Source organism: Gavia stellata, chromosome 1 (genome assembly GCF_030936135.1).
Source record: "Gavia stellata isolate bGavSte3 chromosome 1, bGavSte3.hap2, whole genome shotgun sequence".
NCBI classification, from domain to species: domain Eukaryota; kingdom Metazoa; phylum Chordata; class Aves; order Gaviiformes; family Gaviidae; genus Gavia; species Gavia stellata.
In genome coordinates, this window is record NC_082594.1 from 9,833,931 (window position 1) to 9,859,241 (window position 25,311).

Genomic DNA, 25,311 nt, shown 5'->3' on the forward strand with positions numbered 1-25,311 from the left:
ACAATTTTCTATGGCAAGAGCTATTCCAAGCACTTACATTTCAGGGCCTGGACTAAGTCTTTTCTATTTTTTTTTTCTTCCAGAAATAGGAACAGACAAATCCATAGGCACAGCCTTGACTTTTCCCCAGCAAATCTCCCTCTCTCAGTAGGAACAATTTGATGACCACTATGTGTGTAGCCATGTGATTCATATTTTTTTTTTGAAAAGCAGACAGCTACTCAATTATAAACTCAGGAATCTAACCGTCAGTTGCAATTTTTGGACACCTTAACCAAGGATCTTTGACACTCAGGGCAAAGCAAGGGATAAGAGCATTGTGGTTACAACGTAGAAGGCCAGGTTGCTCAGGGTTGTGTTGCAGAAGGAGAGCTCAGATCCAGAGTCTGACTGCAGATCATTTCTATTTCTGGCTCTTCAGCTGTTTGGTTGCAAAATCACATCCACGTGAGTAGAAAATGTGGCATCTGGCAACTATGGTACCACCGCGGAGGGACTCTGCTGCTGGCCACAATGTGAAAGGCTGATGTTATGCACGTAAGAGCCTACAATAAAATAGTGACATGCACAATAAAATGTGGATGTCAGGACAATCGAAACCAATTAAAGGTGACAATACTTGAGAAATGCTGGCTTGCGAAGTGGTTTACATTTCTGAATTAAATAAAAGATGAGAAGAGAGCATTTTGGCCCCTGGTTTTCTTCAGGCAGAGATAAGGAGGTGTAGATTAAGGTTAATTAAAACAGAAGGAGAGAGCCAAAGGAAACAGGATGCAAAACTATATTCCTCAGAAAAAGAGTATGAGCAGATATTTTGATGGTTATATAATGATGCTTAATGGAGAAACAGAAATACGGATTTTAAAACCTGGTGGTTTTTTTCTTTTTCCTGGGAGCCATTTAGGGGTAGGAAACTATCTTTCGGTGAGTTATTAATACTCTAGTAGCGTATAGTGTGGTGATATCAGGTATCCTATAGCTAGATCTCACCTTTTTTTAATACAAGCAAACTGTGAAGGAGAGGTTATGAAGTGCAAGTGTTAACTGAGGTTGTCAAACAAAAAGTAAACAGTATTGCTCTATGAATACACCCAGTAATATTTGATTTATCTCCTCTCGGTATTCCAAAGTAATTAATTTTTGCCAGCAATCCACTCTGTGGATGTGCCATCATTGCCAGCGGGTGGGCGGGACTCCACAGCAATGTTACCATGCAGAAGTAATGGGGGAAGAAAACTCTAACCAACTTCAGCACTGAAAAATGAATTATAAAGGTGCTGTGAGCCACACAGAACTGATCTGATTCTCACTGTTTTCGGAGACAGCCACATGATGAAGGGTGGATCATAGTTTCCTGATTTACCCACCTTGGGCTGAAGGCAGAACTGGAAGGCAGCAGCTTGAGTTTACACCATTAGATACTGTAGTTCTACCATAAACAACCCACTATCACCCACTGCATGACATCTCTTGCAGTCCAAAGATAGTAGACTATGGCTGACAGTCTTCTCCAGATTTTCCATTTTTATGGTTGGACTTGATGATCTTACAGGTCTTTTCCAACCTTAGTGATTCTGTGATTCTGTGATTCTCTCATTGTTGTCAGAAAACAACTCTTCAAAAGTCTTCCCAAGCTGTAATAATGAGGAGACCCTGATTAAGTTAGTGGGAGCTGTGAACTTTCCATCACTGCAGAGACAAGCGATCCTGCCTTAAGACAGACGGAGGGAGTCAGTAACTTGAATCCCTCCCAGCTCATCTTCCTAGTTTTTGATTGTGGAAGTCTCATTGGTATTTCCTTTGGTCACCCAGAGGGACATGATCAGTGAATCATACACACACAAGAAATGGCAGAAACCAAATAGAAAGAACTTGCTCACCAAGATAAGAAAAAAGTTGCAAGCTGGACCTAATAAAATATGTTTGTGCTGCTTCAAGGTTTGCTTTAAAATCTGGTGCCCATTAACTACCTGTGTTAGGGGTAGAAAAGCATGTAAAATGGGACAGCAAGGCTGCCAACATATCAGTGGGGCATATGGCAATAGATAAATGATAGAAAAATTGCTTTGTTTGTTTCTTGACTGGCCAGACATTTCTGATTTGTGGAATTAACCCTGGAAAAACTTTGTCATCTTCTAGTTTACATAGAAGGAATATCTAAAATATAAAAATATTCTTTCAAAATTTGTTTAAATACTGAGGGGTTTTTTTCATCCTTGGGATCCATGATATCAATAATGTAGTTTGACATTACTGCAAAAGGAAGATCTCAGGATGCCCAACAATAGATTGGCCATAGCATGTTTCTTCAATCATCTTGGAAAGTCCACATTATTACCTTAAATATAAGAGACACACATTGTTTCACCTTAAAATTACACTGTTGTGGATTCCTACCCTCTCAATGACATCCAGCAACCCACACAAAATGGACTGCTTGGTATTTTAAAATTACATTAAAAAAGAATGATCTGATGTATTAAAAGTAAGAAATTATTTGTTGCTGCTACCTAGAGCTAACACTCTTCTTTGAGAAGAAAGAGTATGTCAAAAGTTGAATGCTAAGACCGTGGCTGAGGTTAATCACTGCTATTTTCCTACCAGAAAGAGCAAGATGAGAAGATATTGTTTGTATTAGTCACTAATGGGAGGGTAGAGATCAAGGACAAGCCCAACCTGGCTGCTTCTTGCTTTGTCATGAACCTATTGACTGAAAGGGCAGTTTTAATCGGTGTTCATGGCAGCTTCCAGGGAGGATTATCATTTGGCTCCAAGCACTGATATATAGGAATGGAATTGGCGTTGGCTAATGTCTCCCACAAAGCAGTTTTGCGTTGTCCCCACCACCACCATTCCCTTGACACTTTTCCCAGGTAGTCAACAGCAAACACATTGCTGCACTCTTGGGCCTTGCACAGTTAGAGATTGAAGATTTATGGTAATGAAATAATTGAAAACCTAGTTTGCATGATTTTGGCTGGGCAGCCAGTCCAGTCATAGATTACTGTTGTGTTACAGTCACAGGTTAACAGATTATAGGGTGTCCTGAGGACCTCCATCCTCTGACACCCAACAGTTGCCATGACAACTTTATGATAGCGATGCCAAACACCTTTTGTGCAGCAAAAAGGAACAGGCAGTAGATGCCAGGAGGTGGCTTTTGGCTTTGAGCTGATTACAGAAACTACAAAGACCGAGGCTGAAAGCAGGAGAAGGGCGTGTTTGACTGATTATCAGGATATAATAAAATAGATGAATCCATTCTGAAAGGGCCTGCCATGAAATGTGACATCTCATCATCTCAAAGTCATGTTATGTTTTACCAGGGAGAAGATAGCTCAGACCTCCAACTAATATTGATGGAGGAGATGGTTCAAGGACAAAGTATGGATTTAAGATGTCACTTAGAAAAACCCTCATATCCCAGATAACTTCTGCAAGGAAGAGAACTTTGTGATAATTCTCTTTTTCCATAACATTAAAACAGTATCGAGTTCTTGTTATATATCGATTTTCTTTTGTCATATACATACTCCAGTTTAAATAGCCAGATTGTTTCTAATTCAGACATATTTGCAATACAAACATAAAAGTGTTGGGTTAAAAAACATTGGAGTTACAAAGTCAAGCACACAAAGCTAAGAAATGCCAGCATTAAAGTTGTCTATATGGCCATAATTCACTCCTCACCCCTACAGGTATGTATTATCTTTAATTGCACACTATTTTTTCCCCAGACCCCCACCTCATTCACTACACAGCATAGGCAGCATTCATAAAGAACCCAATGTCTAATCCTTTTTACTTCTGATTTTCATTTTTTCAGTTAAGCAGTGTGTAGCCTAATGTATGATTTATTGCACACTTTTAAAATGTTGTCCTGAAGATGTTTCCTCCAACAGTTTGATGCTGATCACTATAGCAGCTGAATCCTGCAGAAAATTTGATTGATATTCACAATACAAAGGATTCAGTGAATGGTACTGTCCTCATTTGACAGAAGAGAAATGAAGGATTAAAGAGATAATGTACCTCATACCCAGAGGTTTGTGGAGTTCACTCTGAAACATCAAGAACCTAATTTTGATGTAATTCTTAGGGTTATATAGCATTTATATGTCTAATGAGGTCAGAAGCAGAAGGCTGAACATGCAGACTCTTGCAAATACAATCTCAGAATACAAAGTTGGATTAACTGGAAAACAAGGACCAGACAGATAGCAACCAAACATTCACCAAAGTGAAGCTGAGTTGTAGGGACAAACAAACTATATTCTGCCTAAACTCAGCCTAAAATGGAGTTACATCTCAGAAAGCGATTCAGACGTCAAGTGCTAAGGATAGCTTAACCTTAAGGGTGCTGCAAACCGAAAGCATCTTTTCAGAGCACAGTGCACATAACAGCATACACTCAGAAGTACCATGATCCAAGAAGATATATGGGATTACTTTTCTGGGCACCAGTGAAAATGCAAGATGGAGGAAGATGTTTATAGCCTTTGTGGGGGTATAGCACACTAAATGTGGTTGAGCACATCTAAGTCAGTCCAGATGCATGAACACCATTTAAAAATAAACCACCATAGGGGTTCCCTCCATAGGGGTCCCCTTTTCTTTCCCTAATAGCTAGTAATTACAGATAATAATAGTAATTACAGCTAGTAACTGGAAGATGTGGATTCCAAATCCTCCTTGTCCCAAGGGAGCAGGTATTCCCGTTTCTCAAATTCAAGCCAACAGGTTGTTGGGTGCACTGTGAACTTTCCAACCTCTATTGTCAAGTGAGAGCCCTGTATGGCAGGGTTTTCATAACTTATTAAGCCATAGTGAGAAAAGCAGAGACACAGACACACACATTCATACCACAAAGCAATAAGGCAACTGATTATCTAACCAGTGAGAAGCTGCCCTGGATTCACCAAAGAAAGAGGATTTCTTGTGCAGAGAGTGATGGGAGAATAATTGTCTAGTGCCTCTCCCCACACAAGAACTATCAAATGAAACGAGCAGGGGGCAGGTTCAAAATTAGTGAAAGGAAGCTTTTTTACCCCACTCAATATGTAGTTAAGGCAGGGATCTCCTTGCTGCAAGAAGTTGTGATAAAAGTTCAGAGAGCAGCTAGAAAAGCTGATGGAAGGAAAAAAACCCACAACCCTCCAATGACTATTATATACAACGACACCACATCTGGTTCAGGAAATCCCTGAGCTGCAAAGTCTTGGAGGCTGGGTAAGTATTTTGTGAAAGGGTTGTAATAGGCTTGACCTGTTCTTAAACTCTTCCTAGTGCTCTGCTTCAGTTATTGTTGCCAAGAGGATGCTGAGCTAGCAGGACCTTTGGCCATACTGTATTGAACTTCTTGGGTTATAGTCTTACAGTTTTGACAAAACCATAAAGAGCACTGGGAACAGTGAACTCTATTCCTGCCTTTAATATGAAGATTGAGAAATAGACTGTAAGAACTGAAGAGATTTGTTTAAAAGTATTTGTGACCTTCAGACAATTTCTACCAATGTAGTCTCTTTTTTCACTCAGCCTTCCAGTATTATCTGCTATACAACTTCTGTAAAGTGGCAGTACATTGCATCATGTAAAAGGACCTTTCCTTTTCTGTTTTTTTCCAGCACTTGATTCTTTCCAGGAGTTTTTAATACCCTACCTTGAGCAAGCCCGTCAGATCTGGGCTTGGTTGGTTGGAGCAGCTGTGATTGGAGGCATCGTTACTGCTGTGCTCACTGGGCTCATTCTGGCCTGCCGGAAGAAAAGAAGAGGAATTTCTTCAGAGATACAACCCTTGCTCACAGAAAGTGAAGATTATAACAATATATCTTATCAGTCCAATTTCTAGAGGCATCCAGTAACTCAGTGATGTTACTAAGGTGCTAATCAAGCATGCAGTGTTTGACTCATGTTTACAAATACCTTGTTGAGGTGTGCTATATAAGCAGGCTGGACAGTCTTGCTCCTCAAGCCTCTTGTAATCTCCAGTGTTGTAGTATCTTATGACATCCACTCCTACAAAAATCTCCCAGATCCAACATAAGTTACCATGCCTCCCAAAGAACACCATGTATTTCTTATGCTTGATTAAATAATGGTCCACACAGACCAGCTCGTGTGTTGGTGGCTTTAATGTATAATTCTCTGCTCTTTTATTTGCTCTTTTACAGCTGTAGGCTCTAATCCCACAGTCCAATCCATGGCATTGGTGCATGGATTTAGGGAGAGGTGCCTGACTGCACTGACATCGGGGCTACAGTCACTCTGAGTTTCCATGTAAGAGCAGAAAGACCCCTTTAGATTAGTAAGCAAAACATGTGGTGTCACAGAGCAAAGTGAATCACCCATAGACACATTTTTCTTCTAGGATAGAAATACTTTCCCTCCAGCTCCCATAATGCCCTGTTTGTCCTTGATTGAATGCCATCAGCAGCAGAAAGCAGGCTCTCAGAAACCACTTCTCACTTGTCTCAAATGCTCCAGTTAGTCTTCTCCTGCACCATCTTGCATTCGTTCTGGGGAGCTGAGGGGTTTTTAGGAGATGAAACCTAGCTTCACTGTGTCCACCTCTGTTCAGTTTGACTTAATGATTGCTCATATTATGGTTGACTTTTGGTCGCTCAGTATGCATATATTCTATAGAGGTAACCCATGCATAACAAAACAAGGTGTAGTGGGTTGACCTTAGCTGGATGCCAGGTGCCCACCAAGCCGCTCTATCACTCCCTTTCTCAGCAGGACAGGGGAGAGAAAATATTACAAAAGTCTCTTGGGTTGAGATAAGGACAGGGAGATCACTTACCAGTTACCAACATGGGGAAAACAGTCTTGACTTGGGGAAATTAATTTATTACCAATCAAAATCAGAGTAGGATAATGAGAAATAAAAACAAAACTTAAAACACCTTCCCCCACCCCTCACTTCTTCCCAGGCTCATCTTCACTCCCGATTTTCTCTACCTCCTCCCCCTGAGCAATGTAGTAGGACAGGGAATGGGGGGGCTGCAGTCCTTCACGAGCTGCTCCAGTGTGAGTCCTTTCCATGAGGTGCAGTCCTTCAGGAACAGACTGCTCCAGCGTGGGTCCCCCACAGGGTCACAAGTCCTGCCAGCAAACCTACTCCTGCTTGGGGTCCTCTCTCCACAGCTCCACAGGTCCTGCCAGGAGCCTGCTCCAGCGTGGGCTTCCCACAGGGTCACAGCCTCCTTCGGGCACATCCACCTCCTCCAGCGTGGGGTCCTCCATGGGCTGCAGGTGGATATCTGCTCCACCATGGACCTCCATGGGCTGCAGAGGCACAGCCTGCCTCACCATGGTCTTCACCAGGGGCTGCTGGGGAATCTCTGCTCCGGCACCTGGAACACCTCCTCCTCCTCCTTCTTCACTGACCTTGGGGTCTGCAGAGCTGTTCCTCTCACATATTCTCACTCCTCTCTTCTCCGGCTGCCGCTGCGCAGTTGTTTTTCCCCTTTCTTAAATACGTTATCCCAGAGGTGCTACCACCGTCGCTGATGGGCTCAGCCTTGGCCAGCGGTGGGTCCGTCTTGGAGCCGGCTGGCATTGGCTCTATCGGACATGGGGGAAGCTTCTAGCAGCTTCTCACAGAAGCCACCCCTGCAGCTCCCTCACTACCAAAACCTTGCCACACAGATGCAATACACAAGATATCTAATTACATGATGGGCCTTAACCAAAAAGAATCGCTCCGTTTTTGGGGACAGTGACTCCAACTTGGCTTTCGATAGTTCCAAAGCTCATCTCCAGCCAAAAGCATAAATTCACAGCTGTCCCAGAATGATCTATACTGTTAGTCTGGTTCAGAGGATTCCCATCACTTTTTGATCTTCTTTTAGCAAATTAACAGAACAAGGAAAGGGCCATGCCTTTGGTGCTGGAGAGAACTGCTCTACTGATGGTGATACTGCCATCTGGGTTTATTCCAGGTATTCAGGACAGTCTTGTGGTTAAAGTGATAGATTCAGCCTTTGGGAGCTGTAGACAAGGGCACCTTGAAGACTGAAAGGAGCCACAAGCAGGTTCAGGGGGGCTGTGAGAAGGTTGAGGGAGGGAAGTTGAGTGGGAAGGAAGGGACAACACTGCATCATTTGAAAATGGGGGAAACATGTACTTTTATCGTTGCTCTGGGTGCTCTTTCCTAGTCAAAAAAATACCACGGGACCTCTCAGATGAGCTATTTTCTCTCACAACTGCCTCCAGTGAATATCCTCATGGAGCACTGAAAGGCATTATTTTGATAGTTTTCAGCTGGCCAACTGCATGGATTCATTTCCATTTCAGGGAAATTGCACTGGAATTGTCCTCTGAACTACAGAAATTACAGCTCTTTACAGAGCAGAGGAGGCACAAAACAGTAAGGGGCTGGTATGTCTGTTGGGAAGGGTCCACCTAGAGCAGATGTTTCTATAGGAGGTGTCCTTCCGTGATTTTTCACATCAAAGTGTTAATATCCCTCTCCTGCTGTGCAAATCCTGCTTTCAAGGAGCATACAAGGACATTCGCAGTCTCCCAACTATCCTTGACTGAACAGCAATAGTCACAAAAACAGGCAAAAGCAGTGTATTCCACCGGCAATAGAAGGAAAGGTCACCATCTACACCCTCAAATCCAACCATATCCCATCCGCCGGAGCTAAGTGGCTGACCGGTGCCTGCTGGTCTGCTCCACCGCCCCGATTAAGGAAGGCACGGACTAAAATCTCCTCCAGCTCAGCAAAGCGCAGGCCTTTTGCTGAATGAAGCTGTTCTCCCACGTGAAAGACTCTGGTCTTAAATGCAAAAGAGCTGTCTCTTTTCCTATGGCTTCTGACTGATGATCTGAGATACTAGCAGATGAATGCTTTCCAGTATCTTAGTATTAAAAACAAACACAATGCGTGGCATTTTAAATGCTTCTTGGCACTGAGGCATAGGCAGGAGGAAAGGAATTATATTATGATAATATTTCAAGTGGTCAGTTCAGTCATTTAATTTGTATTTTATATAACCCAGAATATTCTATTGGTAGAAATAAATACTAGTGGCATAGGAAAAACTTCCATATTTAAATTTTGACGTCATAAATGTTGATTGGTTTCACAGTCAGAGAAACACAAAGATCTTTCTTTTACAGTCTATTTGAGGACTCCACTCAAATTCTACAACTACTAGCTATTTGTTTAATTTCTCTGGACTACTTCAACTAATTAAAATGGGAGGAAAAAAACTCTGATAGGTACACAGTGAAAAGCACCCTTTGGTGCTCAGTGATTCTTCTAAAAACCTTGCTTGTTGTGCTCAGTAACCATGGTTTGGCTAAAATATTTAAAATTATTATGTAATTCTTATTCTGCAAAATTCTTCTGAACAAATATGAAAAAGGTAACAGAAGAACATTGAAAGGGAAATCTTTGGGGACAAAGAAAGGCAGGATTAAAATAAAAAGTGCTTTTTAATGCATAATTGTTCATAGAAGCCTAAGTTGCACAATTGCCTGGGAATCCCAGACTCCCTGCTCCCACTCGGCTCTACTGGGCAGATGGAGAGCTGCGAACACACAAACAGCGGCAGCCACAGTGGAGCTGAGATATAAAGACTCTTTCAATCTATGGAGGGAGAGTGGAAACCCCATGAGCTCCCAGGTTCTTCCCAGGCAGAGGGGTGTCTCCTGCGGGAGTCTGGACCTGTTATGCTTCTGGGTTCCCCAGTCCTGGAGATAGAATATATCAGGAATATGTTGGAGTTGTGCACCTTAAAAATCCCAGATGTCCAGCTTAGAGACAGTCTGAATGGCTGTGGCAATCTGAGACAGACTGCGGCACAGCCATGATCCCTGGTTGGGTGGATGCCCTGGCAGGAAGACAACTCCTGTGTTTCACTGGAAGTTTGTTGAAAACAATGCTTTTCTGCAAAATATTTCATGTCAGTAAAGTGATATTTTCCTTTGAAAAGTTGTTCTGATAGAAAAATCCTAACTATATTACGCAAGTTTATCTCAGCCTTTGCAATATTCCATGGGTATTTCACTATCTCTGGTGACAGTGCCTCATTTTCACGTTGGCTAAGGTCATTTTTACCAAATGTCACCCCCTTGCAAAAGACATGGCCAACAAGTAATTTCTGATTCAAACGCTCAGCTGTTGGGGTCTTCTCCACAGAAGATCTCCACCAGCGTTCCCTGGGCCTCCCTCCTTTGGCCACAGCAAGTCATCATCCGTGGAAGGACGAAAGTGGAGCTTTGGCTTATCATGTCTTATAAATCCTACTTTTTGCCAGCTCTTGATCATCCCTTCTTCCCCAAAAGCATGGAAAGCATAATTCATACCTTGTGACCAATCCTTGTGATCTATTAGTGAAAGTCTCTTTACGGTCTTCTCAGAACATCTACCAATTCCCAGGCAAGATTTTCCTTTCCCTTTTTTTCAGTGGAGGATCTAACAGCCTGTTTTCTTCCCCCAGAAGTTTCATCACAGAGACATCAATCTAGCTCTAACTGATGAAAGGGAATTTGTATCCCCTTCATACTTGTAGGCATTCCCCCAAGCATTTTTCCCCTTTAATTCCCACTTGCCATATGACCTGGAGACCATGTCTGCTCTGAAAGGAAACAAAGAACGCAGTAGCCCTGTTTCAAATAGTCAACATGATCTATGGCAGGGAATAAACAGTACAGTCTATATTAATATTAGTAACTAGGACAAAATTGATACAAGCAACACATGCTGGCTCTCCCACACCCCCCCATCGTTGTGGCATTTCTGCTTAGACCACTGACCTAATGACAGTTTGGAGTTAAAACTCTTCAGAAGTGTATCTGACTCTGAGCACCTGAAAACCCAACTGGTCCTCTTTTCTGAGCAAGCTGCGAAGGTTCCTTTACAGTGGGACGTGAACACCACTGCCAGTGGGAATTCAATGCACCCATCTTAAAGCACTATTTTGGGACAGGAGAAAGTGTCCTGCAGACATGCCTAACCCTTCCCATTGACTTTTAGGGGACTCGGCATGCTAACTTGGACCATCTAGGTTTTGGATGGCTCAGAAGGAGGAAGAGGACTCTTTCAGCATCATGGCATTAAATGTCTTCTTGGCACACCTCACCCACAACCGACAGGAAACGTTGTGCTTTCAATTTGGAGGCTACAAATGCAATGGTGCATCCTTTTTCTTCTCAGGGTCTTGTTCGGGCTTGTGCTTACTCCTGGGCGCAGACATATGTAAGTTAAGTGTTGAAGGACCTCTTCTCTTCATAGATGCTTCCCTGAGATGGCAACTGGAGCTCCTGCGTTGTTTTTAATTGGGAATAATGAAACGCCCTGAGGCTGTGCTTGCCATGTAATCTCATTGAATCAGAGTGGGCAGAGCTTAAACGCAACCCTGCCTTTACCTTTTCTTCTGTCTGGCCAAGGTAACTTCCCACACTGCGTACCACCTTCTGAGACAAGAAACTTCCCATTCACATTAGGAAGCTGGCTTAGGCTTGGGGAGTTCATTCTGACAGGATCAATGCCAAAAATGGGGCATTCCAATGCTTGGTGCCATAAAATCTAGATCCTGTGTATGTAACCCATGCAACCATATGCTACCTTGACACCAGTGGGCACTGAAGTTAGGCTTGTCTGAAAGCACTTGTCAGATGAGGATCCCACCAGCTTCAGCATCCAGGGACCTATTTGCAGTATCAGCACCATGTTGTTTCACATAATGAAAAAAAAATACCGTATGGCTCATGTTCAGAAATCTTCTGTAGGATACCCAGCAGCTTCATTAAAATGTACTCAGTATTGTTTGTCTCTGGCCTTTGCAGGAGACTGTTACCTCTGTGAAGTCTTTCATTTTCTAGCCTGGTGTCTTTCTTCCCCGAGCTGTTAAGAGTAACATTTAGTCAAGGCAGGACAATGAGCAGCTGTCAGTCTTTTTCATTCTGTTCTCCCTCCCACATTTTCCCAAAATTTGTATTTTTAGCACCTGTCCTCTCCATTGAGTTAAATCTGTAATTCACCATCTGTGTATACACATGTGTGTAGGGATGCAAGTCCTTTTGAATCAGTCTCCATAGTGAGCTGAAAATTGGCAGCAATGAGACCTTCTCATTAAAAATGGCCTTTTACTGTAATTTTTCTAATAAGCTCTGAATTAGATATGAAGTAGCTATTATAACTATAGAAAACCCACTTATTTCTGTATATCCATCTTGCATCCATTAGGCTTTCTGATGTCCCATTTTATATATGGACATTTCCCTGGCAGTCTGTCTGTCACGACCTTCTCTTGAGGGTGTCAGGCATGCAGAATTCACACGGTGCCAAAAAGTTCTGGAAATCTGCTGGATTAGTAAAATATGTGGAGAAACTAGTTCTTTCCCCGCATACAGACGAAATCCCCTATGAAACAAGAACTCAGCAATAAACGTTAATTCTGGACCCTAACTGTGACTTGGCACTTCGGATCATGTCCCGTCACGCAACTTGATTCAGCCTTACCTGACTTCCCTCTCCCGTCACTCCACGCTGCACTGTTTTATCTGTCAGGAAAAGGGATCCTTGAGGGCTCAGTGGTGGGATTGTCCCACATTACTGAGGCTGGTATAGTGATGGCAGTGCAAAACAGCCCACAGGGATGGTGCCTACACAGTTGTTGTCTGGGTGTGTCATACAGATTTTAAAGGAATTTGGATTTTTCCTCATTGTGTTCTAGTGAAAGAAACATGCTCAGGCAATAATAAGCAAATAATGTATTTTCAGGTCGATTACATATTGTGGACAAATTTTCACACATTTTCCTGCAATCATAACAATGTTAAAATGTTTCTGATTTGAATTGCTTTCACTGTGCTGCATTTTCAAACTGCTGTACACCTTTCAGGCACTTCTGACAACAGTGCCCTAAATAGAAATACAGGAAAGTAGTCTGCAGAGCCTCTTAACTCTTAGGGCAGAGCCATGCACCAGGCTTTCCTTGCCTTGCATACCAGTACAACCCTCCTTGTAATCAGATTCGGTTTGTCCCCACCAGTGACTGATGCTGATGAGCTTTTCTACAACGTTAATGTCATTACTCACCTTCATTCCTTTGTGCAAGCTATTGCAAATAAATAGTCCCTGCGCACCACAGAAGAAAACGTATTTCTGGGAGAAGTGCTAAAAGCTTAAGTTCTTTGCATGTGACCCCTTCATGCAAAGACAAGAACACTGCAAAAATGTGCTGGCTATTTTGTCATAGAGCTGAACGTGTCAGGAAGATCTGCTAATAAGAACTTGAAGGCCTGGACTGTCTTCTCATAAATTTACTGGGAGATTGGCAGGGTGGAAAATACTGGCCCATTAATGGTGCTCTACTAAATTTACTGTGGACTGATTTCATTGTCAGATGACCTGGCTGTATAGAATGAAATATATGCATGGTTAGACAGTTGGAAAAATATCAAATGTCCAAGATCATGACAGTATCTGTATACAGAATTATTTATTGGTGTAATTACGAGAAAATGTGATTATTTTTTTTTTTTACTGAAGCACAATGCACATCCCAGAGTGACAGAGCTACAGTCATTAGCTGATAGCAAAATACATATACTCATGGCAACAGAGAGGTGCTACATAACTGTATTCTTACTATAGTAGTAAAAGTTGTACAACATGTGTGTCTATGTGTGTAGACAAGCCCTATAAGGACTCTTTTTCCTGATCCCCTTTCATCTGGATGACATTACAGACATTAATATCAAGAGCAAGTGAATAGAAGATTTGTCAAGTCAGAACAGCAGCAATTAGTTTTAACTTTGATCTTGTCAAATTAATGCCACAGTGACCATGGAAGATACAGACCACCAGAGACTCCAGGCTCCATGTCCTCTTTTACACCATCATGGACTTGACATGCTACTTTAAAATTCATTTTAGTCTTTTAATTTTACAGCCTGTGGTCCCAACTATTTAATCCAGAGGGTTGACTTTGAAAGCATCAACCTCCTATTAACATTCAGGGAGAATCAGGCTCTTGACAACTCTCATTTAAGAGCCTAAATGAAAATGAAGCATTTCTGTCTTCCCTACTGCTACCAGAAAAGGTGCTTGTCACTTCGGAAAATTAGATCACTTCTAGTCAGAAAGACTTTTCCTTTTCAGTGGAACAAATATGCTTAGATCCACAAGTCTAGATACCAAGACTTAAAAATTATGGTGTTTTGTCTCATCCTGGGAGCCATGGCACTCTAGAGCACCGAACAGGGATGTCTGCAGGGAGGCTGTCACTTCAGAAATTGTGTTTAGAGGTTTGGATACAGATGACAGATCAAGGAATTACTGCAGTCATCATAATTAAGGTGACATTCTCCTACAAGGAGATATACTACTCCTTGCAAAAAGTTCCAGGAAGGCTCATTTGGAAAATTAATCCGTAGACAGATCAGAAATGTTGGGCTAACAAAATTAATCTTCAGGAAAACCAGAAGAACCGTTTTGGGGAGGGAGACAGGACAAGTTGTTGGTTATTCAGACCATCAGTCATCAGTCCACAATGGACAATTTCATATTAGAAAGTGCAGTGTTATTAAGCTCAGTCTAATGCTTATGCATATGCTAAACAAGACACCAGAAAGTAATGATAAATCATGGAGCCATTAAATTCCTGAGAATTAAATTTGAGAGGAGTTGGAAAAGGCATATGGATGAGAAGTGCAGATTATTTTAAGTCATCTTGCATGCAAAAATGATGATGGGTTTTTAGGAGAAACAATCCAAGTTGCATTGATTAGAAATTATTCCAATGTGCCACTCTTCAGCCCTCCTGTAACAGCCATGCGGCCGTAATGAGCTTTAGGGCACATTGAAGGCTAAGCATCAGGTTCCCTGCAGTGAACAAGACTCTAACTGGATTGCAAAGCTGCTCCTCAGCTTTCAGGAGGCTGGTGGGACCAGCAATGGGACACCTATCCCTCTTACCCTGGAATTCAGAATCAGGAACAGGTAAGGAACTACCTATGTGTGCTCCTCAGATGGTCTCAATTTTGTAACACGCACTGCTTTTTCAGGAGGTTCTCCAGCTGAGATATTCTAGGATGGGGAGCCAGTTCACACCTAACCAGCATCCACATTTGGAGCCCATAATATGCTGTCTTCTCTAAATAAATGTGTTCCTTATAGTCTCAACAGAAGAAAAAGGGAGCTTTTGAAACAGATTTTGTATGCTGAAATGCAAAAGTCCAAGTCAGGTGAATCAGATCTCCCTGGAAGGCCTCAAAGGCTTTCACATCTCCCCACTGATTATACGAGAAAGGTGTTCATTTACTTTAGGAGATTTGGTTCATTAAATACCCGAAATTCATGAGAGATTTGTGCCTGGATTGGGCAGCCAGCTGCTGCTCAGCCCACAGCTACTGTTTTTCTCCCTAGAAAGGCTCATCCATTAGCAGGAGCCTGTCATTGCCCACCCTTGTGCTCACCTTGTTATCAAGAATTTATCATGATCAACAATGCCTATATAGTGCTGAAGTGGGGAGGAGGAAGCACAGTTTTTCTCTTCTGCTAGGAAAACAGTGTAAGGAGAGTTTCTTATTAGCTTCAGTGTTTTAGCCAGGTTTTGTCAAAATAAATAGCCCCCCAATTTTGTGCTCCCCTTCCCCTACTCTTCTTGTATGAACAATGAGATTTCCCTCCTGATCAAATGCATTTGTGAAATGTATCATTTCTCATAAAAACTCTCCAAATATCAGACAGAAAATCAAAGCTCATGAGCCAAAACACATTTTGCCAAACCTCATTACTTGGCCAGGGGAAGGTGAGTGGGAAAGGATATTCTTCTTAATGAAAAACACCACATAATTTCTGAAAGTATCAATTTGTCCTCTGATAACTCTGCCCAGCATGTCACTGACCTTGCGCTAAGTATAAATAAACACCTTTTCCATTTCCACAGCTCAGGAACTTCTCTGAAGTGGAGACGTTAACTTTCTCTACATGTTTTTAACCTAACAACTAAAAATAATTGACAAGATGCAGGGTTGGTTTTTTTTCTTTTCATCTTGCTGCAGTTAAACCCCTCATCCTGGAGGGATGGTACCTTTTGCCATCATTGTATCAACACCACTCTGGAATGAGAAAGTGAAAGGTACAACCTTGAGATTAATATACGCAGTTTAATTGTGCATCCTTACTTCTCAAAAATAAATAATTACCCAGAACTTTTGACAGCACTTCTGAAAAATCTCAGAGAAGTCTGCACACTTGCATTAATGATGTTTCACATGTAGTTTTCAAAAAAAAACCTGCAACCCTGCCAAATTCAGTGATGATTAGGTGGACGGCTACCAGGACATTCAACGTCTTACAGAAAGATTGAGTGGGTGCTTTAGTCCACAGTGCACCAGAAAGTCCCCAACCACCTTACTGGGAAGTGGATTATGAGTTTTAAAACAATTGTTTCATATTTGCTATAGAATCAGCAGTATCTTGAAGATCAGAATAAAATATCAGCTCTCCATTAAAATCTATCAGAAGCAGTACAGTCTGAGCAGATGCTTCAAATAAAACACTGTGACATGCTTTACCAGACTGAGCAGACTAAAGAAAATGCCCAGAGTTTGTTTCACTCACTCAGGATCCCAAGTGCTCATCTTAAGTGGGAAGGATTTCTACACACTTCTGGTGTGGGAGGGAACTTTGTTCATCATTGATTTTGGTGGGTTAGGGTCAGGCAGGTGCTGCTTTCTGTTCCCACTGTGCTCTGAACAAAGACCTGCAGAGTGCAGAGGACTGATGTTCTTCCACATTCCAGTGGTGGGACGACTGTGTATGAGAATGAGATAAATTTATTCTGCTTCTGAGATGGTCTCATAGTCGAAGATACAAAAAGAAAATATTTGTCACAGTCCTTCATTTCGAATGGTCTAGATTTATCAGAAATTTCAAGAGGTGGCATATGAAGTAAGCATGTGCCTAATGTTTTAAGTCAGAAAATGACTCTGGGTGGCTAAACAAGGGTGCCTAGTACAATTTTGGTACTTCAGATATCCTACCCAGCTTCCTGCTGTCATTCCAGAGGATCCTGGGTCTCCTGTAGCATATCTGCCAACCCTGAGTGGATGTTTCAGCTAGCTTAGGGCATCTCAAACAATACTAGAGCCCCTGTTTAAGCAGTGAAATCCCAGCCTCCCCTGCCAGCAGTAATACATATGCACATATGCACATACACAATGCTTCCACAATTAAAGCAGAATGTCATCAATTAAAACCAGGTCACAAACAGCAACTCATCCGTGTTTTGCTCAGTCTTGGACTGGTTGTTTATTCCAAAGTCATGAAGCTTCCTGTAAATAACTTGAGAGTACAGTGCCATAGTTACATGATGAATAAATGTATGGTGCTTTGTCAAATACAATAAGAGACATAAACTCATGTTAGGGCGTCCTGCTAATATAACAGAATGTAAAAATAACATCCGAACAGCAACAGAACTCAGCAGCCGAATACTTTGTCAGAATTGCCATTAAGATAAAATGGCTAGTTCAGTCTAGTATTTTTGGGAAGAAGCATCCTTTCCATACTGCAACCAGGATTTTGCAATTTAACTAAACAAATTTGAAATGAAGGACTGTTGGCCAGGCAAATGCATAAACCTCCTTTCATCAGGTGTGACTGTCCCCATTTTACAGGTAGGCAAAAAGAACGTGGGATTTTAGAAAGAAGCTTAATGCAGTTGGGTAGCAAAACCTCAGTGAACTTGGAATTCTTCATGTTACTCTGAAAATCCTAAGCAGAGTGATTGATTTGTAAGAAAACTCTGTAAGGCGATGGGATAGAGCTGAGGATTCCTCCCTATCTGTGCCCTTTTTTTAGTCAATGGTTTGCACCTACCCTCACAACACTGTATAATTAAGAAAGGGACGCTATGGGTAAAGATTTCTGCACATGACTCAGGAAAAAGAGAAGAAGAAAAAAACCCCAAAGGACTCAGGAAAAAGAGAGAGGAAAAATAAAAAAGCCACAAGCTTTTTTATGATCAATTTTCTAGCTCTGCCTTATTATACAGCTAACTGGTAAAAGCTTTGCTTCATTTGATGGGAACTAGCAGAGTCGAAAAGCTTATTGCTTACTCTTTGAAGGTTTATGAGGCATGCAGTTACAATAGTGACCTATTTAAATCCTTCCAGCCAGTGAAATATAGTTCCTCTGGTGTGTTGGGGGGCAGCAAGCTGAAGCTACAAAATGGGCTGTTTCATATGACAATAGTACGACTTGTTATGGGCAGGAACCCACTAAGTACTATTCTTGTTCTTAAAGTCAAGCCTGGGGGAAAAAATTAAAAATGAAAGTTCAGGACCAAATTCTGCTTTTTGTTCTACTTGGAAACTAATCAGACATTTCTCTTCAAAGAAATTTACCACATCCTGATCTATAAAAACGTAAGAACAGATTGAAATTACATTAATGTAAACAGACATCTCTGAAAAGAACATTGAGTACTCAAAACTGTGGATATTTATGCAAGTATTTTCCAAAATGGTTATCTTGCACATTGTATAGAGATAAAGAAGTAAATGCTGCCTTCCTTTTTAATACATTATTTTTATTTCAGCTCTAGTGGAAAAAAAGAAATAATTACAGAATTGGAAATTCAGAACAAATTTTCTGGCCTCTTTCTTTTGGGACAGGAAAGAGTTAGGGAAGAATGTGGTCAGCAGTGAAAAAGTTAAGACCTGCAACTACAGAAAAGACAGGGCATTCATGTTTTCTATCACATTATACAAGTTAACTTGAAACAACTACTTCCAAGGCTTATTTCTTAAAAGAAAAATTGGAAAGTTGAACTTAGTTTATTGATTTTTCCAAATTTTAGGAATGGCAACAATTTCATCTGGGGTCCACATCTTCCTTCCTGAGACTGGATTTTGATTAATTATTTTCTGTCTGCGTAGCACTCTGGTTCAAAGAAGTCCTTCGACTAGTGGGATTGCAGTCTTTTCAGGATGCCCACGCTTGTACCAGTGTGCCCAGTTCTTGGACATTTACCACGTCAAACTCTCACATGGTGTATGGGTCCCAAATAACTATCCAAAGTGAGATAAAAATGGATTATTTGTCTTCTTCCTTTCTGAGATAATTCCTAACTCTATATCCTCATCACTTCAGAAAAACATTAGGAAATAACGTAAGCTGTGGCTAAAGAAGGCTAAATGCCCAACATGCTCCCTGCCCTCAGTACATGCAGCTCTCTCACAGGAGGGCTGGTGTGTGCCCAAGCGTCCATCGAGCCCCCAGCAGCTGGCTCAGCCTCTGGGCTCGAGTTATGGAGCAACCCAAGCCTAGACCTACTGCAGACATTACCTTCAAGCTTCAGATGACAGTGTAGACATGATCCTAGAGAGCTGCTTTGCTTTAAAAGGAAGATATTCACTTGTTGAAGCTCAGACTGTGGTAGTATTGCTTAGTTTGAACAGTACTTTTCACTAATGAAGGTTGGAAAGAAAAAAACCCCAAAGAATGCTTTGCCATTAGAAAATAATATTTTTTTTCCAGCTGGTTTCCACTGTCCTTCTAAGCATCTGGAAGACGTTTTTTAAAACAGACCTGTTTTGGACATGTTAACGTTTCCCAAGTAAAAAGATGTTTGGGTTTTTTTGTTGTTGAAAATACATTTATATAAACAATGTAAAACCATAGAACATACCCCCCCGTATACACATTATGGAACTAATATAGCTGGCCCAGCCAAAATATCTTTTTGGACATCAGTTTGAGGAAAAATGTCACAATTATGACTTTTCTCCTTAACTATCACAGACCAAGGGAACTATTTCTTACCCAAACATGTTTCATCAAATTTGCTCTTGCAAATGATTAGAAGAAACACAGGGAGAGAAAAACTCAGTGTGATTAAGGGTTTCACAACCTGGCATATACAGGCTACTTGTTTCAGAAAAAGCTAATTAATAAGCCCAGAGCTTCATCAACATACGAATCCTAGAAGAGGGTCTTGGCCACATCTGAATGTCAGTGAAGCTCTGCCTTTCTGCAGTTGTAGCAGCATCAGTGTCTCCTTCTCAAAGATGCAGAGCAGAACATATGTGTTGGGAGTTGACTGCTTAACAACACAATACTTCTTCTCTCCCTTTATAAACAATGAGCTCTCAAGCTCCCTGAAGCAAAGAAACCAGGTGAAGACATATTTAATTAGTGAAAGGAGGAATTTATATGCAGTTGATAAAGTAGGGGCTGTACGGAAATAGAGAATGTAATTGAAAAAAGCAACCCTTTCCATCACTGCCTGCTGTCCCAAAATGCCTACATGTGAAAGCAGAAATATGACTTAATTTCAGTGATGACCACAAATGATCTGACGTTCACAAAACCAAATCCCTGATTCTCATGCAGAAGATGACATAACCTTTGCTATTTTGAGTTTTCCCCATTTTCTGCACAGCTGTCCTTGTAGCACTGCCCCTCCTCTCATCCTAAAAAGCATCTCCAGGACTGGGATGCTGCAAACCATCACTTTCCTAAAGCTAATCAAAGTGACTACAAGACCCCCATTGGTTTGTGTACATTAGGAGTGTTACAAAGGCTGGTGTATGCTATAATTAAAATTGAGGACCTCTGCATTTCCCAAAGTGGCATTTTCCTGAGTTAAGGGATGCAGAGGGTGGGAGAAGTCTCTTGATACAACACGTGCTATGGAGGGAGAGAGCAGAAAAGGAGGACTATGTGACGCATGGATGAGGCTGTTTCCAGTGATCCAAAGGTTACAGCACATCCCTAGAGGAAGGCTGAGGGTATGCAAAGAGGAAGAGATGGATCTGAAAGCTCAGCTCCCACTAATCTTCCATGGAGAGGGAGCAGACTGAGATTAATGAAAGCACCAATGCATCTAGCTCCAACAGACAATGACACTTCACTATCAGGTGGAGACCCTTTGCCAAGTTGCATCTCAGCCATGTTTTTAAGCTCTGCTTGGGGACATTATGTTTTTCTCAAAAAGCGTATATCAAACAGTCACAAGCACTTAAGCGATCAAAAAGAATAATGCCATAGGTCAATCTTCACATTCTTATCAAATAATTTTAACAGTTATTGATGTTGTTCTCTCACAATAAAGGAAAAACATAGCACCTTTATCTTCTCTGCAGAGATTTTGCCATTTATTCCTCATGAATACTAGTGCAAATATGGGCAGGGTATATTCAGTTGTCAGTGGAAGCTGGCATTCACCATCCTCATCTGTTCTGGACAGTACAAGCTTTCAAGCATTTAACACCTCATGAAGTATCATAACATACCCTGCTCCCCAGTGCCTGAGCAACGTGCTTCTACAGAGCTACAGCACTACAAAGGGCATGTCCATACCCTCAGCTAACCACACAACTGAGACTGCACTCAAGTCAGACCAGCTCATTTTCTGCACAATTCACCCTCAGATATGACAGGTCTGAGCTCCAAGCTGGGAAGTGCACACAAGTGGCTCACCCAGCTGCATTTAAACCTGCTTTCATCTCACCTTGCAGACTCAATCCGAGAGCCCTCAACTTTCCCTGATGCCAAAGTGTACCTTTAGGATAGGCTCTGACTCAGCACCGTTCAAAGATGTGACAGCCAATGTTACGACATGGTCTGCTTCTGACTACAGATCATGTATTGCTGCTGCGTTTCTCCTTAAAACAGTTGTTTTCTCTTTTGCCTTAAACCTCGCCTCTTCCCAGCAGCTTGCAGAGTTTCTGTGCAGCATTCCTAACCAGGCTGCACTGAGTGCAGCTCGGGACACAGTCCACTCCGTATGCTCTCTGGTATTTCGTATTTCTCTCAGATTATTAAAGGGAGAAGAAAAGGCTGAGAGGTGTTATTTATTCAATTCAGAAGCAACCCATTATCACTGTGTTACATTTCTAACATGCAAACACCACTACACAGCACCAGGAGGGAATCCATTATCCCTGAAAAAGAAATGACATGCTCTTTAGAAATCAAAAGAAATGCCCTGCTGTCGACGAATATATTCTTGGTTACAGCACAAGGAGGAAGTTTTCGCTCTTCCTCCCCAACCTCTCATCCAAATTTCTTCCCCAGGGTTGTAGAGTATGAGATGAGCAACGCGACCTTGCAATGACAGAATTTTAATGTGTGACTGGTGCACCAAAAGCAATGCAGCAGCATCTCTCTTCTCAGTGTTGCTATGTACACTAGACATTTATGTAACACTGCTTCTCATCCTCAAGGCTGTCCTTACCTAGGGTCAGCAGCAACGAACACAAAATTTATTTATTGAACTGTCAAAGCTACTTACAGCTAGCACAGAGAACTATACACCCCAGTACTTTGGTGAAAAGGAGTTAACAGGTAAAGCCATTCCCAACTCAAAAGCTGCAAAACAGAAGTAGATGTTTTTTGAAACAGGTTAACTCAAAAGAGTCAATGGTGGATTTATTTCACACAAATTGCTTATTTCCAGGGTGTTGCTAAAATATACTAGTTTTCTTCTGTGCTTTAGCACCGAGTTGTGCATAGAAAGGCAATGTCTTTGCGTATATTAGTTCTCAAACCCCAGGGAGACTTTGTATCCACATCTAGGCAATGGGGCTTGCTTTTAACTTCTGAGAAGCCAGGAAGAATGTCTCCCTCCTTCCCCTTTGCTCCCAGGTTCGAAATATTTCATCCTGTTCATTGCTGGCATTCATCATCCTCTCCGGCCCTCCTTGGTTTGCTCCTCAGTTGACAGCAGTTTACCTGAAGCTTCAGGAGCTACTCTTGGCTTCCCCCTCCTGGTGTAACAGTACAGATCATTAGGAAGAAGGTGCGGATTTTGGGCTGTGCAATGGACAGACTTTGCCAGGAAGAAGCATACAGCACGTAAATATTTTTTGCAAGGTCTGACATTCTCAGAAATCCAAGGGCTCTGCTAAGAGGCAATCCACAATTGGAATGGGTGGCTTTCTCCAGCTTTCTCTCTGTGCCCCTGTAATAATGGGACAGATCCACTGCTGGTAGTACAGCTCCAGCAGCTGTCTCTTACAAATATGATCCTTCTAGAGAATGTAACACTTCAGGCACGGCAAACCTTGAGCATCCACTGCAAGTTTGGAGATATTCATAACATCAAAGGAAGTACACAGCATTCCACAGTACCAAACCAGATCCAATCCCTCGTACAACATGGGTGATACAACTAGCAGAATACTAAACCTTCACAAATACTCATCCAGCCCTTTAAGGAGCGGCATTTGTTGCTCAAAACCTTTGTGTAAGAGCATTCATTATACGTGTCAGTCCAGTGGAGGACTCAGGGTTCAACCCTAAAAGATGATGGCTAATTAATCTACTGTATGTACACAGGAAATTCCAGAGTTTCTGGGATTTACTATTCTTAGTACAGGTGCTAAAACATCAGGCTCTTTATGGGAATGAAGAGTCTCATTTCAGCTCCATGCATTTCACCAGTGCATCACTATAGTGACCTTAATGAAATACACCAGCAGCAGAGAAGATGCAAACCCCAAATCACCATTCAGTGTTGAGTTGTCAGCTGTATTATATGTATGCCCAAAAAATGTACATTCATTGCAGAAAAGCTCAGTTCAGCATGGGCACCAGCGGCTTTTTGATTAAACCTTGCTGTTAAATCCTCTTTGTTAAAACAATAAAAACTGATTTTATTTGTGAGGGGTGAGAAATCTGCAGACAAATCAGATGCATAATCCAGAGAAGAACAGATCCAGCTTGTCTTAAATCACACTGGCATGTTTATGAAATGATTGCCAGCCTGAAGTGAAAATTAATCTCCCTAGAAGCCCTTTTATTTTTTAAACAAGTAAACACTGCATTTTAATAATGACGTCTCTTCTCTGACTTACGGGGCTTGACCTGCTACAGGCAATGACTAGTTAGCCTCCTGCCTGCTTCTCTAAGCAACATCCTGTGGTTTGAAACTATAACCTGGTGCATTACTGTTGAGTAGAGGCTTTTCTCTTAGGCAGCTGTTTTAAAAGCAAATTTCTTACCAAACCACTACTTCTCTGCTCTGTTAGGCTGTTATAGCTGAATTACTCTTCCCAGTGCAGCTGGTCTGCCATTCGTATTATCTGCCCCTTCTCAACCGGCTCCAAATAGCTTTCTCACCTATGTGCTAGAAGCATTAGAAGCAAAGGGATGACTCTGCACTTGCTTGCACTGGCTGCAAGGCATGCTCACAGGTTGCTCCGTGCTTATATCAGACTCTGTGCATGGATGCAAGCATATGTAGTATTTCTCTCACCTGCAAGGCACATCTGCTAACCAGATAGGCGAAGATCTGCAGCCAAGGAAAATGATGGGGATTTGGTGCTAAGGGAGTGAGCCTGTGATCGGGATGCAGCGTGTGTGCATCACAGTGCCGGTGGAAGCTGAATGTGCGCAATGCTTTCATACACATCTTCACATCGGGCTTGTGTGGGCAGGAGTCTTCAAACAGAGAAAGGGTTTATCTCGTTTCCCTTTACAGCAACCGTTCTCTAGTTTGTTTTAGCAAAACAACTGGCGTTTCGCAGAAAAATGGATTTGGCTTAAACTTTCTACCTTAAGTAGTGCAGTCACCAGCTAGGGGGTCTGTGGCAGCACTGGTGTCCTCTCCCCAGCCCAGGTTCAAGGTTGTGTGTAGTGATCTCTCATACGCCTTCAGTCCTGTCTCCTAGAAGACCAGATAAAAGACCAGGAAAGAACTCACATGCTACTGGTACCATATGCTGAAATACGGAATTGTTGCTCCAAACTCAGGGCTGGAATAATCACCATGGAGGACGGGCTGTCCTGCAGACTTCAGAGGTGAAGGCCACCCCTCATCAGGCCTTCCCACGCTCCACCAGGGCTCACCTCTGCAGTCCTTTGCTACGGCAGTGAACGTTTGCTCACACACGTAATCTCAGTGCTATGGGAACAGGATTTCCCGGGTAAATCTGATTAATCCAGCTGTTAGTCTTGTAAAGCCCCAAGTCTCACGCTGCTGTATGAGGGCTGGATTCCCATCACAGAGAAAGCGCTTGGTTTCCATCATGGCATGAAAACACTTCTGTTTTAAAGAAAAAAGTCCTGAAACATTCATGATGAATAAAACACAAAGATCCCCCTGAGCAAGGACTGAGGGGTCTGCAGTTTTGTGACAGACTGAGTGAGAACGGGATCCCTCCCCTGGCAGTGGGACACTTACGACTTACAGGACTCCGTGTAAAGCGTAAAGAGACATTCAGTTACGTAAATCTGGTTGATCTGTAAATGTGGAATTAAGTGCTGTCAGCTTTCACTTACTTGCCTGGCACCGAGTTATATTTTCATGTACGCTTGGCTTACAGATAAAAAAG

At 42.0% G+C, this 25,311-nt stretch overlaps 1 protein-coding gene across 1 annotated transcript in view; it reads left to right on the forward strand.

Moving 5' to 3' along the window:
* TYR (tyrosinase) overlaps positions 1-5,848 on the forward strand; it is a 51,677-nt gene extending 45,829 nt beyond the window's left edge. The window contains exon 5 of the mRNA XM_059824328.1: positions 5,625-5,848. Coding sequence (XP_059680311.1) covers positions 5,625-5,848 — 224 coding nt within the window. The remainder of the gene's footprint in view (positions 1-5,624) is intronic.
* The last annotated feature ends 19,463 nt before the right edge of the window (positions 5,849-25,311 follow it).